This window comes from Trachypithecus francoisi, unplaced genomic scaffold (genome assembly GCF_009764315.1).
Source record: "Trachypithecus francoisi isolate TF-2019V2 unplaced genomic scaffold, Tfra_2.0 Lachesis_group7, whole genome shotgun sequence".
NCBI classification, from domain to species: Eukaryota; Metazoa; Chordata; class Mammalia; order Primates; family Cercopithecidae; genus Trachypithecus; species Trachypithecus francoisi.
The window spans coordinates 67,675,647-67,692,903 of NW_022681472.1; the positions used below are offsets into that span (position 1 = coordinate 67,675,647).

Genomic DNA, 17,257 nt, shown 5'->3' on the forward strand with positions numbered 1-17,257 from the left:
GGCCTGTTGTCAGGTGGGGGGAGGTGGGAGAGAGAGCACTGGGAGATATACCTAATGTAAATGATGAGTTAATGGGTGCAGCACACCAACATGGCACATGTATACACATGTAACAAACCTGCACGTTGTGCATATGTACCCTAGAACATAAAGTATAATTAAAAAAAAAGAAAAGAAAAGAAAAGAAAATGACTTGGTGGCTGCTTTTCATTAAAAGGAAAAACTTACTAAGAACTCCCATACCCCCACTATCTGCCTAAATAATTTCTTAACTCCTGTGTCATCAGAGGTGAGGTGGAGTATAGTACGGGCTTGGATTTTATTTAAAAGGCACGTAGATACTTTGGTCATTATCATAATGTTCAATATAAAAGTTACAAATAATAACAGTTACCATTTATCTCCCACCTACCAGATGCAAGGTATCCCAAAGAGGCAGATAATATTATTATTTCCAGAGAGAAAATGAGGAAATAAAAAGCATGGCAAAGTTACCTTCCTCAGCCAAGGTCACATAGCTAACAAGTACAGACATGGAAATTGAACTGAGAGTCTCTGCCTCTAGAATCCATGTTTCTAACCACCATGCTATACTAGCTCTGAACTCAAGATTTGGTTACTTTATATTTGAAGCTTTATAGATTTAATGTATTTTTAAAACTGTCTATGTAAATGTAAAAAAAAAAGAAAATAAAAAAAGAGAGAAATAATATTAGTGCAATTCTTCCCATAGAAACTTTTGTCATTTTATTCTTGAGAATCTGAATGTTTTCATTTTTGTTACGTTTACTATCAGGGAAAGACTTAGTCCTGCTATCATTCGTATTGTTCATGAAGTCTCTAAACGCTACTTGTCGAAGATTATTTCATTACAGATTCTTTTAGCCCTATTTACTTGTAGTTATCCTACTTTTATTTTGTAAAAAGTAATTGAGTATTTTTAACAGCCATTTATTTACAGAGCTAAATTGCACCTTATTGATGGATTATACTATTGTCTTATCAAAAACTGACCTGCTAAATATGCATGTTGCCCAGCCATTAGGCAGTACTCTGGGCTCAGATGTTTTCTTGTTATCTCCTCTGCACATTTAATTTACAAAAAATCCCACTGGAGAAATTTTCATTATCCCAAGAGAAAACTGTAAATATATTTGATTGTTCACAGCCTTCCAGTTTTGTTGTTTGAAATCGTTTAATAATCTACAGGAAGCATGGCCATTTCAAATTTTATATTCAAATTAAAGATGGGCATTAACTAATTTGTGATGCTTTTTCTTGCACACTAGCATTGTGGATATACAACAAATTACTCTTTAATTTAGTTACCGGTTTGTTGTTGGCAATGTAAATCATAAAAAATTATCAGATGACTTATTAACTCTACCCTTATTCTTACTATATAACTAATCTAATGCAAATGAAAGTAAAAAATAAGTAAATTGCAAGGGAGCAATAAAACCACCCCATGTGGTTCTATGTCCTATAAACCAGTTAGCAGATATGTTTGACATTTCTTATATTTTTAAAATACTAAAATAAACTGGGTGATAAGGGAAGTACTGATCAATGCTGCATGATATAGTCCAAAGTATTCTAACTGAAATACTAAGGAAAAGTTTATTAATTAACTGTCATTTACATAGACAATATTAAATTTCTTCATACTAGAATAATAAAAGTATCATTTTCATAGCCTTTGCATCATAGAAATTTAGTAAATTTAAACTTACATATCTAAGGACCTACTAATTTACACGTTACATAAAATTAATTTCTGACAGGTTGAAGACCTAAATGTAAATATCCAAACTTTAAAATGTTTAGAAAATAAAAGTGTGACCTAGAAAAGCTGTGTCTTTAAGGTAGAAGAAGATTTCTGAAATAAGATACACAAGCAAAAATTCATCAATAATGAGTAGCATTTCTGACCTTCTAAGCACTCCTTGAAGTGTAGAAACCAAAAATCTGGCAATTATATTTTTCAGATTCTTCTGCCAACAAATATCTCTGCTTAGATTCTGCCAATTAAAGACAGACCTGTGAGAGCTGAAAGGTGAGATTGATGGAGAAGCCATTATTTTCCGCCAGCAGCTACAGGCAGGAGTGTGTTGCTGGCAGGTGGTTGTATGTGGCAGCAGCTTCCCTGAACTGCTGAGTTTCCTGAAAGCCAGCAGTAGTCTTCTGACTTTCACACCCTTTGCATTTCCAAAATCATCAAGTCCTCAAATTTCTTGTTTTGAATCTTAGCTACACACAGTACCTAAGTGGCTTCTGTTGTCCTGACCAAGTCTTGGAAAAAAAAAAAAAGGAACGGAACAGAATGGAAAGGAAAGGAGAGGAGAGAGGAGGGAAGGGGAGGGGAGGAGAGGGGAGGGGAGGGGAGGGGAGAAGGAAGGGAAGAAGGCTGGGAAGAAGGACGGGAAGAAGGAAGGGAAGAAGAAAGGAAAGGAAGAAGGAAAGGAAAAAGGAAAGTCTACAGTGTCCCTATAGAAAGGGACACTGTAAACAAAGGTGAAACATTTGAAAAGGAGGTATTTATATAATGGAAAACATACACTCTCTAGAAAAAAAATCTAGAAATCAATAAGGAAAAAAAAAAAAAGGCCTAAAAGAAAACCATGAACCAAAACAAATTTCACAGCAGAGGGAAGTTCAGCAGAATAAAAAATGCTTAACTTGATAGGTATTAAGAAATGAAAAATTCTTTTTTTTAGTTTATAAGTGTGATGATTAGGTTTTCACACTTGTGTGAGATGTGCCTTCCTCAAACCTTGTTACAATATCTGCACATTGCCCATCGGACATGCAAAGAAAAAAGAAATGAAAATGGAAACCCAAATAAGATGCTATGACACCGTCGCAGAGTAAATAAAAATTAGAAAGCTGTACAACACCAAGTACTTATGACAATTTGCAGAAACTGAAACTTATAAACTTGGGGAATGTAAATTGGTAGTCACCTAGAAGAGTAATTTGGCAATATCTAATAAAATTCAATTTCTGGATATATTTAGATTACACCAACTATACATTAGGCCAAATGCCAAATGCTGATTGGTTTTGACCAACTTAATATTCGGTCAAAGATGAACATCACCAACCTAGAATGTGGTACAAATATATGATGTACAAGATACAAACTTAGCACATTTAATATTACTTACTAGTTTATGTTTAACAGATTAAAATTTATGGCCGGTCTGTCAGTAACATATTTTCTAGTAAGAACTTTATATGTAGGACTGAAAACATTCACCGTTTTTTTTAAAAAGAATCTGTTATCTTAACTCCTGAAAGCAGTTGGAAATGCACAGTAATAATTTCCACAAGCTTTTTTGCTTAAATACTTAACTTCCATAAACTGAAAACTAGAAGGGATTGACTTCTTAAAGCATTTTTCTAAAGTTGTAGCTTCAAAGTTTGATTTTTTAATAGTTTGATTAGTGAGAAATACATGGTGTATCAAATATGTTTTTATTAGTTCTATTAATGAGAAAAAAGTGTAACCGTTCTTCAGCATTTTTTTCTTTATTCCCTTAATATTCTTTATTATGTCTCAATCACAAAGGATTATCGCAGCTGTTGTTTGTTATCTTGAAGTATTTCCTGTTTGTGAATTTTGAGGTGGCAAAGTTGACATTCTGCTTTAAATACCTCTTCATTTAAATATGAAGAATTTTAAAATAGGATGTTTTCTTGCAAGACTCATGGCCAAAATGGAATTTAATCACCAAATATTAAATATAGTTCCCAAAAATTATTCTGCCTAATATTGTGAATTTAGTTCACCAACAATGCTATAGAGATTAAAATTATTGCAGAATAATGTAATACTCATTTGTCTCCTTGCATTATATCAACTTTTATTAACATATATGGTTTCGGCAAGCATATTTCTCTAACGTATTTAGCTAACATACTTTCTCAATTTCCTTTTTAACAATCTATTTCTTCTTTATATAGCAATTTGGAAGTCTTTACTACTGACACATAAAACTAACATATCTTCATTGACCATTAAATACTCTGAAATTTAAATTATAAAATATATATTTATATTTTAACTGAACTTTTTTAAAAAAGCAAGTAAGAGTATTTTTAAGTTACATAAAATATATTTTATTACATTTAAAAATGAATTTTCGCATGTCACTTTTATTTTTAAATGATGTAAATTCTATTACTGGTAGTGTTTTGCTAGTAAGGTATGACATTACTCTATGTGAACACATAGTTATTCATAAACAAATTGAAAGCAATTATATTGAGGTCAAAATTTTACTATGTATCTTTTAGTAAGCCAAGACAGAAGTTAACTAATGGATTAGGAGATTTTGGTTGAATCTTGAGGACAAAATGAACTTTAGGTCTTTAAATGGTGCATGCCCTATAAAAACACGTGTACATGTGCAAAAGGAGACATAGAAGTGTAGCATTTTCATAGCAGTAAAAAATTGGAAAGAATATAAATGCTGCAAAATAAATTAGTTTGGGAATATGTCACCAATGGAATACCACAGAGTAGTTAAAATAAATAAAATGTGTTCGTGTGTGTGCGCGCGTGTGTGCGCATGCATAGGTATATAATTATAAAGATAAAATGCAATATCGGGCAATAAATATGAAGCCACAGAATTTTAAAAACCATTATATTATTTATAAAATGTGTGAACACTTGCAAAACACTGTATGTTGTTCATCGATGTATAGATATGTAATAAAAATATATGTACAAGAATAATAAACTCAATTAGAATATTTGCTAGCACTCAGTGGGGAAAAAACAGAAAGAGACTGGGGAGGAATACAAAAGAATCTTTAACTTCTTTTGTAATAATAGTATTAATGTGAAGATGAATTAATATGAATGATAATCTGAATATTAATCTGAATTAACATTGATATGAATCTGACACAACTATGATACAAAAATAGAATCTGATAGAGCTAGTGGATGAATTTGTTGTTATCCTTTTTTATAGATTTCAAATAATAACTTACAAATAAATTAGATATCTTTGGAGACATATGCTACATGGTGGCAGGAAAGGAATGAAATCTCAGTTTAAGGTATTCAGAAAATCAAAAAGATCTAGGTAATGAGGATTATCAGTTCATTTGTGTTCTAGAAATTCTCTTTTCATCAGAGTATAAAATTTCACAAGCAGTGGTGAATATTTATAACATATATGATTTTTCATACACATCTTTATTTAATTGTCAGTTTCAAGTATTTGAGCTTTTCAGTGAAAAGACTAGCAGCTGAATGTTTCCATAAAGATAAGACATTTCTGCATATTTATGAATAAGCAACAATAATTCCACCAATTTGAACTAAATTATGTTGTGCTTTGTAGCTTATATACTATTGTCCATGTGCGTTTTCAGCTATAATGCAAAATATTATAAATTATCTTAATGTTCAAAGAATATATTCATTTTACCTCATCACCAGCAATTCCCAACCACATTTACAGAAAATTCAAGATTTAAGGAAGGATGAATTTGGCAATAAACCTTGAAAACAGAGCTTGATTTATATTTTTATTTTGAGAAATGGTATATGGTAAAACTCAAAATACATTGCATCTTGAATGATAAACTGAATATTATGTCTGCTAGAAGAAATGCAAACTTGTAATTTTTAAGCAAAGACATTTTAGATGTAATATTAAGTATGCAGATCCATGCAAAGTAATATGTCCTGATATTTTAAAGTTACTACTTCTGCTGTTTCTACTGTGTTTGAGAGATTGACCTGGTTGACTATTTTTTCTTTATATTTCATTATATATGTCATGATTTCAGTTAATGACTGCTAACCTCTTTATGGCTTTGTCTCTGAAGCTATTTGCATGTTCACCCAGATGGGGCTGTCATAAATTGAGACATTCAGGAAATTCTTGAAACAATTTTTAAAAATTGTCTCTCAAATTCCAGTTTATTATCAGCATTGCTTTATTTTTCAGTTGTGTCCTAGAAATAACTGTCTAAGAATCCACATTCACTCATGAACATTATTGAGCATTACTGAACATCTAACCTGTGCCAGGATTTGTGCTAGATAGGTACTGTGAGAGGGAGGGGGAAAAAAGGAAAGACTTTCAACTATACGAAAACAAGGAAAAGAAACAAATTATTGCAAATGAATTCAAATGTACAAATAATTCTATGGTTTAACAGAGGAGGAAGTGACTAAGACCCCTTAACAAAGACTAGGAAAGACTCCTAATGTTCTCTGAGAGATAATGTTTCTCTCAAATCACAGAAATAATAGGATAAACTTAGTTCTTAGAACTATACAAGTTCTTGTGACTATGTATGTTGTGACAATCTAGAAAGTCAATGATGCAAATTAGTGATTTAACACAAGCGAGCTAATATACACTTTTTTGCTTTCTAATTCAAATCTAGATTAATTTGGTCAAGAATCTATGTCTATAAAAGTGATGTAGATCTCTTTTTGATCACCATACAATTTAGGACACAAGAAAAAGTTTTTTCTCCAACATTTTTGTCTTAAGTGATTTTCCTCATTCATAAAACTATCTAGAATATTCTTAAAGGTTTTCTAATCTCAGAAGTTGTAACTGATATAAGTTTTCACCTAATTGTCCTTGGTGCATTTATTGCATCATTTTCCCTGCATTTTTATATTTTGCAAAATATTAAAAACAGAAGAAACTGTATAGCTAGGGCAGCTTAGATTTTGATTTATTCATACTAGGTTTGGTTTATCTTTTGAAGTGTCCTTTTCTAGTTCCTTCAGAATCTTAATCATGTTGTGTTGTGACTGTTGGGGTTTTTAGCATTCACCTTTATTAATTTTACCTTGAATATGCAAATGAGGTATTCAGGATGAAGATAAATTCTTATTAAGTAATATAATGATGATGATGATGTCTGTGTCAGCTCTCCTTTCACCCAGTCCTTACTCCTGTGGCAACACGATGAATACCTAATGAAAAAATCTACAGAAGTGGCTAGCGACTTCATAGACAAAGGAAGAAAAATAAATGAGTTTATTCTGCTGCTTTCTCTCTCTCCTCTCCTGGAAGGTGGGAGAAAAAACTATGCTCCTTGGAGACTATATGGAAAGGATCAGGCGTTTTTACTCTAACCTTTTGTAATGTAGATGTACCTATCTAAGGGGCATATTAATCTCCCATATCTCCAACTTTTATAACCTAGAGATTTCTGTAAATTTCTGGGCCTCATTCTTCATTGAAATGTAAACATAAACCTTCCTCACAGTTAAGTAAATTTCTCTGGAATTTTCTCACTATTCATACAGCTGTAAATTAACTTCTCAAGTGTTGCTGTTAGCCCAGGATCTCAGTTTTTAGCAAATTCATTCAGAAAGCCCCAACCCTGTAGAAACACAAAAATATTATCTCTACATCTCAGAATGACAACATGTGGGAAGCCTCTATTTTTTTCTATCTTTTTCCTGTGAGAATTTCTAAGAATTGTGCTTTTTCTGGAGAAAGTAGAATGTAAAAATTTAGAGTTCATCAAGCTGATTAGTATATTAGCTCGATAAAGTATATTTTAAATATGAGAGTATTCACTTTCTTCTAAGGTTATACAACTAAAGCAGTCTAGTTATATTTGCAATTGACATATTTGTTACTTGGCTAGCTATTATTTCACATATTTTGTCTTAATTTTAAAATTTTGATGATATGATCTTAGTAGTTCAGTTGATCAGTGATGCAAAACCCAATTCTCTGCTCACAACCCTTCTGACACCATATATGTATGTTTCTTCCTCACACTAACCAATTATCCAACTCTCTGGTATAGGGATAGAAAGCTGTGATGCCTTTTGTCACCCTCATACGTGTCATGCTGATATTCCTATAACAAAAGATAAGTTAACAAGAGAAAAGCATAACAAATTTATTGAATCGTGGTTTTCTATGACATGGGAGCCTTTAGAAATAAAGACCTAAGACTTGGAATCAACCCAAATGTCCATCTGTGACAGACTGGATTAAGAAAATGTGGCACATATACACCATGGAATATTATGCAGCCATAAAAAAGGATGAGTTTGCATCCTTTGTAGGGACATGGATGCAGCTGGAAACCATCATTCTTAGCAAACTATCACAAGAAGAGAAAACCAAACACCGCATGTTCTCACTTATAGGTGGGAACTGAACAATGAGATCACTTGGACTCGGGAAGGGGAACATCACACACTGGGGCCTATCATGGGGAGGGGGGAGGGGGAAGGGATTGCATTGGGAGTTATACATGATATAAATGATGAATTGATGGGTGCTGACGAGTTGATGGGTGCAGCACACCAACATGGCACAAGTATACATATGTAACAAACCTGCACGTTATGCACATGTACCCTAGAACTTAAAGTATAATAAAAAAAAAAAAAAGAAAAAAAAGAAAAAAAAAAGAAATAAAGACCTAAAGAACCCGGTAAAACTGTCTATTTGTATGCTGTGGTTCAGTGATGAATGGACAGCTATATAGAAATGTAATTGGTCATAAAAGATATAATCTGTCAGTAATAGATTGAGAAGGGGAAACCCAGTAAGCCTATTTATTCAAATTCTTCTTGACCTCTTTATGTAGCTTTCCTTTCCAGGGTATGGGGCAGGATCCCTATGGAATGAAGATTTTCAAGGGAGAAGGAAAAGAGTGACCTTTCTAGGTTCTGTGGTTCACTTTGGGGGAGAGGTTTTCTAGTTTTTATGATTCACCTTGGGGAAGAATTCTGGCTTGTATGACTAGCTTTGGGAGAGAGAAAGGGGCAAGGGGCAGGAGTGCAGAAGGTCAGAGAGACATTGCTTCTGAGGTCTTCTAATCTCTTTTCGTTCAAAGCACTCAATATGCCAAAGTGCCATACTTTGGGGTGTACTATTCTGAGAGCCAACCCTTGAAACCAACTTGGTGTCTGTTAATTCAATTCAATTCTAACACTACTTGCAGTTAGCGTAGACTCCACAGTTTAGGGGCTCAATCCCACAAGAATGCCAACACTTCAGACACCAACTGAAAATCTGGGCCTCTTGTATTTCTGACTGATCAGCTATAAATTGGGGATTCTCATAACTTCCTCCTTGAGTATGATAATTTGCTAGAATACTCACAAAACTCAAGGAAACATTTACTTACCTTTATTGGTTTATTATAAAGGATACAAACGGAGAGCTACCAAAGGAAGAGGTACATAGCTGAGGTCCAGAAGTGTCCCAAGTGCAGGAGCTTCTGTCCCCATGGAGTGGGGATTTGGGGTATATCACCCTTCTAGCACATGGAGGTGTTCATGAATCTGAAAACTCTTAGAACCCCTCTGTCTAAGATTGTTACGGATATTTTATTACATAGGCATAATTGATTAAATCATTGATCCTCAGTAATTGACTCAACCTTCAGTTTTTCTCCCCTCCATGGAGATGTATGTATATGGCCTGGCTATGAAAAGTTCCAACACAACCTTCTAATCATATGGTGGGTTTCTCTGGCGATCAGCCTCCATCCTCCAGGAAGAACTTCATTTTAGAAACTCAGGTATGGAAGACTTATTATAAATAGCAAAAACTATACTTTCACCCTTATCACTCAAGAAATTCTAAGAGTTTTAGGAGCTCTGTGCCAGGAATCAAGGATAAAGGACAAATATACACTTCTTCTTACATCACAGTATCACTCAGAATCTACTATTAACTCTAAATCACTTCAAACAGACAGGAAGCTTAATACCACAAGCCATGTAATTATATAGACTATGGGGTATCACTGATAAACTTCAAAAACAAAACAAATTTTAATTTTCAAGAAAAAAAGATCTGTGTGGTTGTTGTATGATATGAAAATTAAATATGCTAGGGGCAATATGACTAGGAATAAGTATGTAATCATCAAAAATAATAAAGGAAAGGAATGATTTGTGTAGATTTAAATTCTCCTCCTAAATTTTGCTTTTAATCAATTTATATTTTTCTCCCAGGTTTTGAACTCTCACACTGTGAAGATCCTGGCATTCCACAATTTGGATACAAGATCAGTGACCAAGGCCACTTTGCTGGTAGCACCATCATTTATGGATGCAATCCAGGCTACACTCTCCACGGAAGTAGCCTTCTCAAGTGCATGACAGGGGAGAGAAGGGCATGGGACTATCCTCTACCTTCCTGTATTGGTAGGATACTCTCATAGATTTTCACTGAATATTTCTGTGAAAACTTTATCAAATTCTTTGCATTTTTAAGAAATTCTCTCTGTTCTCCTACAACTAACACTTTATATCAAGAAATAATGAACTCATAGCTTCAATTTGTCAAAAGAAAATTAATGGAAAGTGAAAAGATCCTTTTCATAACTTTATTCATTATTCCTCCCATAATCTTATAGTTTGTGGGGGACAATATGGTCTCTTCGAAGTCATTTTATTTCTGCTACCTCGATATAAAATTGAACTCATTACTAAAATGTTAAGACTTTTAATCATTCACATTTATTGAGTTGCATTGGCCAGATTTTTAATTTACAAAATTATTATACATTGTGGAATCAAGGTGGATTAGAGAAAACAGTAACCTATTCTCTTTTCTCATGCATGTACAGCATAACAACCAATTTCAATAGGAAAAGGAATGTGAGAGTAACATGAGATACATGAGATACATGAGAGTAACATGAGATATATTGCCTTTGTGAAGCTAAAGAACGATCATTTTCTGTCTTCTTTGCATAGCTGGGGTACCGTTTTATTCCTACCATCTTGCAGATTAGTTAATGCATAGATGGGTAGGCGGGAAGGTAGATAGACAAATATTGACAGGTGTGGATAGAGACCTCTCTTTTTCTCTTTTTTCTTTTCTGCTCCAAAGACCAAATAGGTGTGAGATCGGAATACTAGGACAACAAAGGAAAACAACTTTGTAGCAAAACACTAACTCTCCAGCAGGGAACAAATATGCAGTGATTCTTCAGCCTTTCTTTTTTTGATAGCATTTATAGAGGCAGAAATCCATTCTATGTCAGGCCTACATTGATAAAATTGACTCAAATCTTTTATTTTTAGCAGCTGTATTGAGGTATAATTGATATACAAAAATACGACACATATTTAATGTGCAATTTGACTTACCTTTTAAGACCTGAACCTTTTGACAAAAGTAGAATATTTCTATTATTTTTTTGATATGGTCAACATAAGAATTGCCATAAAACTTGCTAGAATACAAATAGAAAATATGAAATTCTAGTTATTATAGGCCTTGTAACTAATTGTGTAGTGCTTTTGATGCTATGAGACCTCTTGATTTATTAAAACATTGATTCATGCAGAAAACAAACATGTTTTTATTTAACTAAAATGCAATCACAGTTCTTTATTTTCAGACGGCATCTGAATTTTGGACAGATTGTGAGGGTGATATCTAAAATAATAATCAAATTAAATTGCCAAAACCTGGAATATGATCAATAATCAGCCCATTGGCATTGGTTATGAGAAAAATGTAGCACTGATTAATTCTCTCTGATGTGATTATGAAATATGTTCAGAAAAGCATTAAGAGTTTAATAGCACAATACCATAAACATATAAATATTGACTGGCCATGCTATTTTTAAAATTAAAACCACAAACAAATACATTAAATGTATATATTTTTTTTATGTGTGTTGAATCAAGTTGAAGACATTCTCTACTTTTTGGAAAGATTTTATACAAATGGAAGGACATTTAGTCTGAGACCAGAAGGTTTTAATTATGTTTGCAACAAATCAATGCATTTTATGTTTACGAATACTTAAAATCAAAACGTGTTGACTTGATATTGTGCAAGATTTCATGGGTAAGGTAATCTTTTTTATTAAAATTCTAATGATAGATGATCAAATAAATTTAGCAGCTATAAACAGTTGAACACTTGTTGAGTGATACTGAATAATTCGATGATAACCGAAGATGAAATTCTATTTTAGATGGTGTTCTCTACTGGCAGAGATTAATAGAGATTAATAGCTTTAACACTTGGCCTATGGTTATAATATCCTGTGCTCATTAACCTTAAATATCTACTACAGCTATATCTTAGCCTCAGTCAAATAAGGAAACTTTTCTTAATTATTTGGATTATTTGTAGGTAATTATGTTTCTGAAGCTTATTCGTTGATCAAACAAAAATTAGTTTTTGATGCACCATAGCTGGAAGGATTTAACCTGTATCTCTTCTTTAAACACTGTATTTCATTTTATTCTGCAAACATAAGTTTTACACAGAATATGAACTCCAGTACTACAGCATATAACACTGGCTCTTTTGAGGTCAAAATGCCAGGTAATATTTTACAACAAAGAAATATGGGGGGAAACAGCTATATTTAAGTTCAAGATGCAATATAGTACAAAATACTCCAACTGACTATAAATTAATATAGAAGAACAAGTATCTGTTCTTAAATTAAATGTATGCCCCAAATAGTGATAAATCATAAATAAATGATGAAAAGTGAATTAATACAATTATGTTTACAGATTGTCCAACAGGATTTTTGTTAGAAAAAAATGAAAAACCGTAAATGGTGATAACATCTTAAATACTAATATCTTTTTAATTTAAAAATCTCCCGAGGGTTTTATTATGAATTAGATTAAATTAATGTTGCAATAAAAGATAATATTTCCTTAGCCCTCCATGGGTATATCAGTCAGGGTTCTCCAGAGAAACAGCACCAATAGGATATCTCTCTTTCTCTCTGTCTCTGTCTCTCTCTTTTTTCTCTCTCTCCATCTTCCCTATCCATCTATCTATCTATAAAGGTTTATTTAATTTAAGGAACTGAATCATGCAGTGATGGGGGCTGATAAGTCCAAAATCCATAGGGCAAGTTAATAGCTTAGAAACTGAGGCAGGAGTTGCTGAAACTTTGAGAAATAATTTCTTTTTTTCCCCCCCAGGAAACTTAATTGTGCTCTTAAGGTCTTCGAATTTATTGAATGAGGCCTACAAGTCAACTGAGTGTAGATGTTATCCATATCTATAAAATAGCTTCATACCTAGATAAGTATTTAATTAAGTAACTGGCGCTAATAGCCCAGTCAAGTTGACACATAAAACTATCCATCACAGTGTGGTGCAATATAGTATCTAAAATTTTTGAAACAAGTTAACATATATGCAGCCTAAAATTTGAGCCATTAGATTCTAGAGTTATCAGGTCTCTTCCAAATGCTAAAATTTTTCTGCTTTGACCTTCTTTGGTCTAATAATATTAATAATAATAATTACCAAAAATAAAAAGTTTAATTCAGTTATTTAATCTAAGATAATAGGAAAGTTGTCAGAATCAAAATGGAGTAACTTGTGTTAAAAACTCTGACAAATAGAGCTGGGAAGGCCATAAGGGGAGGTTTCTCATACACAAGTGCCTAATAACAAGAAGTTTCACCAAAGACTCAAATGTATAAGGCATTCCACAGTGTTTTCCTTTCTTCTAGGGTTTAAAGATGTAGAGCAATATGCTAAACAAAATACTTAGTTCTCTCTTGTCCAGTACAGAGACTCTTTCTAGGTTGTTCACTGATGTAAAATCACTCTAGTTATCACAATAGTATTAAATAGTATTAAAATGGAGAAGGAATCCCCCAAAATATAAAATTTTAATTATATTGCATGATGATACTTATATTCTTAGTTTCATAATTTTTATAAAACTTAGAGACCACATTAAATGAAAACCTAACTAGATTTTACTGAAGTAAGGAATCTAATAAAAAATGCCACTTTGACTTTTGGGAGAGTAAAAGGGAAAGGGTTTAAAATGATTTAAAGGGAAAATAAAAGGACAATGAAATTTAGAAGGCCTGAGGGACTGCAGTAAAGATTAGTTTTTCTCAAAGGTGGGGTAGAAAGATGATGAATTATTCAGCCTGCAATTCGCTAGCAGTGAGCGATTTGCCATCTGTTTCCCTTTTAAAATTATCATTATTTAACAACACATCTTAAAATGTTTGGAAACCTAACTCAGAGGTTTTGAGTGTGTCTTTTTTTTAATTGTATAAGTAGGTTTCTGTTTTATTGTCTTTTCTGTGATCTAATTTGAGACTCTATTATTACTTGATTGTGTTATATATTCTTGCTTCAATTAATACTTTAAAAGTTTATACAAATATATACTTTAAAGAAAGGAAATCAGTATTCTTTTGTACACTCATGAGAAATTTGTAATTGTTTTGAAAAGATTGGCATTAAATTGTGGCTTAAATTTTTATTATTTTTTATCAGCTGAATGTGGAGGTCGTTTTAAAGGAGAATCATCAGGAAGAATCTTATCTCCTGGCTATCCTTTTCCATATGACAATAATCTGCGTTGCATGTGGATGATTGAGGTAGATCCTGGAAATATTGTCAGGTAAATGAATTACATTTTCTCAACATTACTAGGGAATCTGAAGTACCTGGCCAACCCCTATATAAAATTAATATTCATTTATTTCATTATTTTTTCTTGAGGCAGAATCTCTCTCTGTCACCCAGACTGTAAGGCAGTGGCTCACTGCAACCTCCTCCTCCTAGCTCAAATGATCTTCCTACCCCAGCCTCCTCAGTAGGTGGGAATACAGTCATATGCTACCAGGCTAGGCTAATTTTTAAGTATTTTGTAGAAACGAGATCTTACTATGTTGACCAGGCTGATCTCAGAATGTTGAGCTCAAGCAATTCTCCTGCCTCCCAAAGTGCTGGGATTACAGGTGTGAGCCACTACTCCTGGCCCATTTTGACTGATATACAGAGTTGTGCAGATTATTACCCTAGTGCATCCTCATTAACAATTAGGAGAAATAAGAAGAGGACTGAATACCATTTCCTATTGTCCTTGTCCCTAAACACATTTGTGAAACACCTGCTCTCTGCACCTGTAATCATGTTAGATTTCCCTTTTCTGCAGAGTTCTTCACATTGCTGCTACCCCTTAGATAAGTACAGAGTCATTATCTGAAATCAACACCAGTCTGACTTTCCTAGCTATCACAGGCTCTCAGTCCCAGCCTTACTAGGCAGCTTTGGCTAGAATCATCCTTGACATATGAGCTACTTAGTGTGTTTTCAATAACAAACAATAACTTTAATACTTGAGAATTACACTTACATAAAGTAGTAATATAAATTTTATTTATATAAAATGGAACTTCAGACAGGCTTCTAGGTGGTACACTCCTATGCATTGATGGATGATGAGTTGGTACATTACTTTTGCAAGGCAATGTGCAAACTCAAAACAGACTACACTGTATCATCCTCAGTTTATTTTTCTTTAGTCTAAGTCATGCCTTGTTTTATATAAATATTAGAATTATTAAACTTGAAAGTAATAAATTCAAGAGAATTCTGCAGTTTCTAAAAATTAAACATTGCTTGATATTAAATTGTAGCCCAAATTTAAAGCTGTAATGATTCATGTATCAAACATAAATGTATTGTATGTAGAGTTGAGCATGTTGATATAATTAGATTTCTAAATTTTGCACCAAGCACAAAAAGCACCCAATTCTAATTTTGTCTAGATTAAACATAAAACAGAATAGATTTAACATGGAACAGTGATAAAAGTGTGCACTGTAGAATCAGATAACTTGAGTTCAATTTGTAATTATGCCACTCTTTGGGCAATTATTTCATTTATCTAAACTCCATTTGCCATATTTGTAAAATCGAGATAAAAATTATTCCTACTTCATTGGGTCATTATAACAATTAAACAAAATATATGTAATGCATTTTGCACAGTGCCTAGCATGTAGAAGATTGTCTATAAATGTCCCCTGCTGTTGCCCTGGTTAAATTCATGAACACAAGAAAGAATGTACACCTGAAGTTTTTACAATTTGCAAAGGTGATGTAATAGTGTATTTAATAATATTTTAAAGAAACAAAGTATACTTCTCAAGAAAAATATATTAAGAATATATGCTGTTTACATAATTCAATTTTTTCACATAGCAAAAAAGAATATCTAATAAAAGGCACAATGCACATTTGCTCTATTTTTTATTTAAAATTGAATCCTTGTTTAAAGTAAACAGAGAAATATGGTTCTCCCACAGCTTGCAGTTTCTTGCTTTTGATACGGAAGCATCACATGATATACTCCGAGTTTGGGATGGTCCACCAGAAAATGAGATGCTTTTAAAGGAAATTAGTGGATCTCTTATTCCTGAAGGAATTCATAGCACCCTCAACATAGTAACCATCCAGTTTGACACGGATTTTTATATTAGCAAATCTGGATTTGCAATTCAGTTTTCAAGTAAGTTTTTTCAAAACGTTTCTTAATGCAAAATAGGAAGATGATGTAAATAGTCATGTTAACTTTACTGTTCAAATTTTTAATTTTAACATTTTAATAATTTTAAATTTTTATGCTTCTGGTCTTCCTGTATCACTGCAGCAAAGGTAAAATATACATGGGAAAAAGGTAATACAATTAACTCTGAATATTAATTATTGAGACTTCTCTCCACTTGTAAAACCATTTATTCTTAAAGTAAAAGTGGTCTTAAAATTAGTCAGCTAAAAAAATTACATCACAAAGCTTATAATCTGGAAATACTGTAAAAGTGAAAGCTAAAATGTGAAGTTTTGCAGATGAGGAAGGAAATGAATACTTGCTATTACAAAAAAAATAACCCTACATTTTTACTGTTATTTTATTCTTTAAATATCTTAATTATATATTCACAGATATCTTTGACAAAATATTTCAGACAGCTTTTAAATTAAAGATTTTCTATAACAATAATATGACAATGAAATAGCATTCATTGTAAGTAATTACCAGTGTTCTTGTCTTGTTAATTTTTTTCTTCTCATGGCACTGCTAAGTGACTAAATATATGTGCTCTGTAAAAGAAATGTTAGTTTAGTTGATGGATAAAATGAATACAATCTTAAAATTTTTAAATACTATTTTAACTTTTTAATGCACATTATCTCTTTGAGAAAATTATCTAATAGATTTTTCATCTGTATAGTCTTAAAAAGTCCTATTAACAGAAATGTATCAACGTTTCTATGATCAACTATAAGAGAAACCAGTACTCTTCAAATGTGTTGGAATTCAAATTTTGGCTCCTTACTAACTGCTAATTTTCGGCACCTTACCTAGTGACCCAATACTGGGTTTTCTAATTGACATAGCAATAACAATGTTCATCTCATAAGTAAGTTATTAAATGTAACAGAATCATGTGTCCACAGTATTTGGTATTGAG

The 17,257-nt window shown here is 32.5% G+C and overlaps 1 protein-coding gene and 1 non-coding gene across 2 annotated transcripts in view; both read left to right on the top strand.

Annotated features, from left to right (window-relative positions):
• The window catches only part of LOC117079070 (CUB and sushi domain-containing protein 3-like), a 230,638-nt gene that overhangs the window by 124,237 nt on the left and 89,144 nt on the right, over positions 1–17,257 (top strand). The window contains exons 9-11 of the mRNA XM_033202697.1: positions 9,983–10,174; positions 14,271–14,397; positions 16,091–16,293. Coding sequence (XP_033058588.1) covers positions 9,983–10,174; positions 14,271–14,397; positions 16,091–16,293 — 522 coding nt within the window. The remainder of the gene's footprint in view (positions 1–9,982; positions 10,175–14,270; positions 14,398–16,090; positions 16,294–17,257) is intronic.
• LOC117079717 lies at positions 2,704–2,807 on the top strand. The gene has a single exon (XR_004435569.1). It is a non-coding gene; the product is annotated as a small nucleolar RNA U13 (small nucleolar RNA).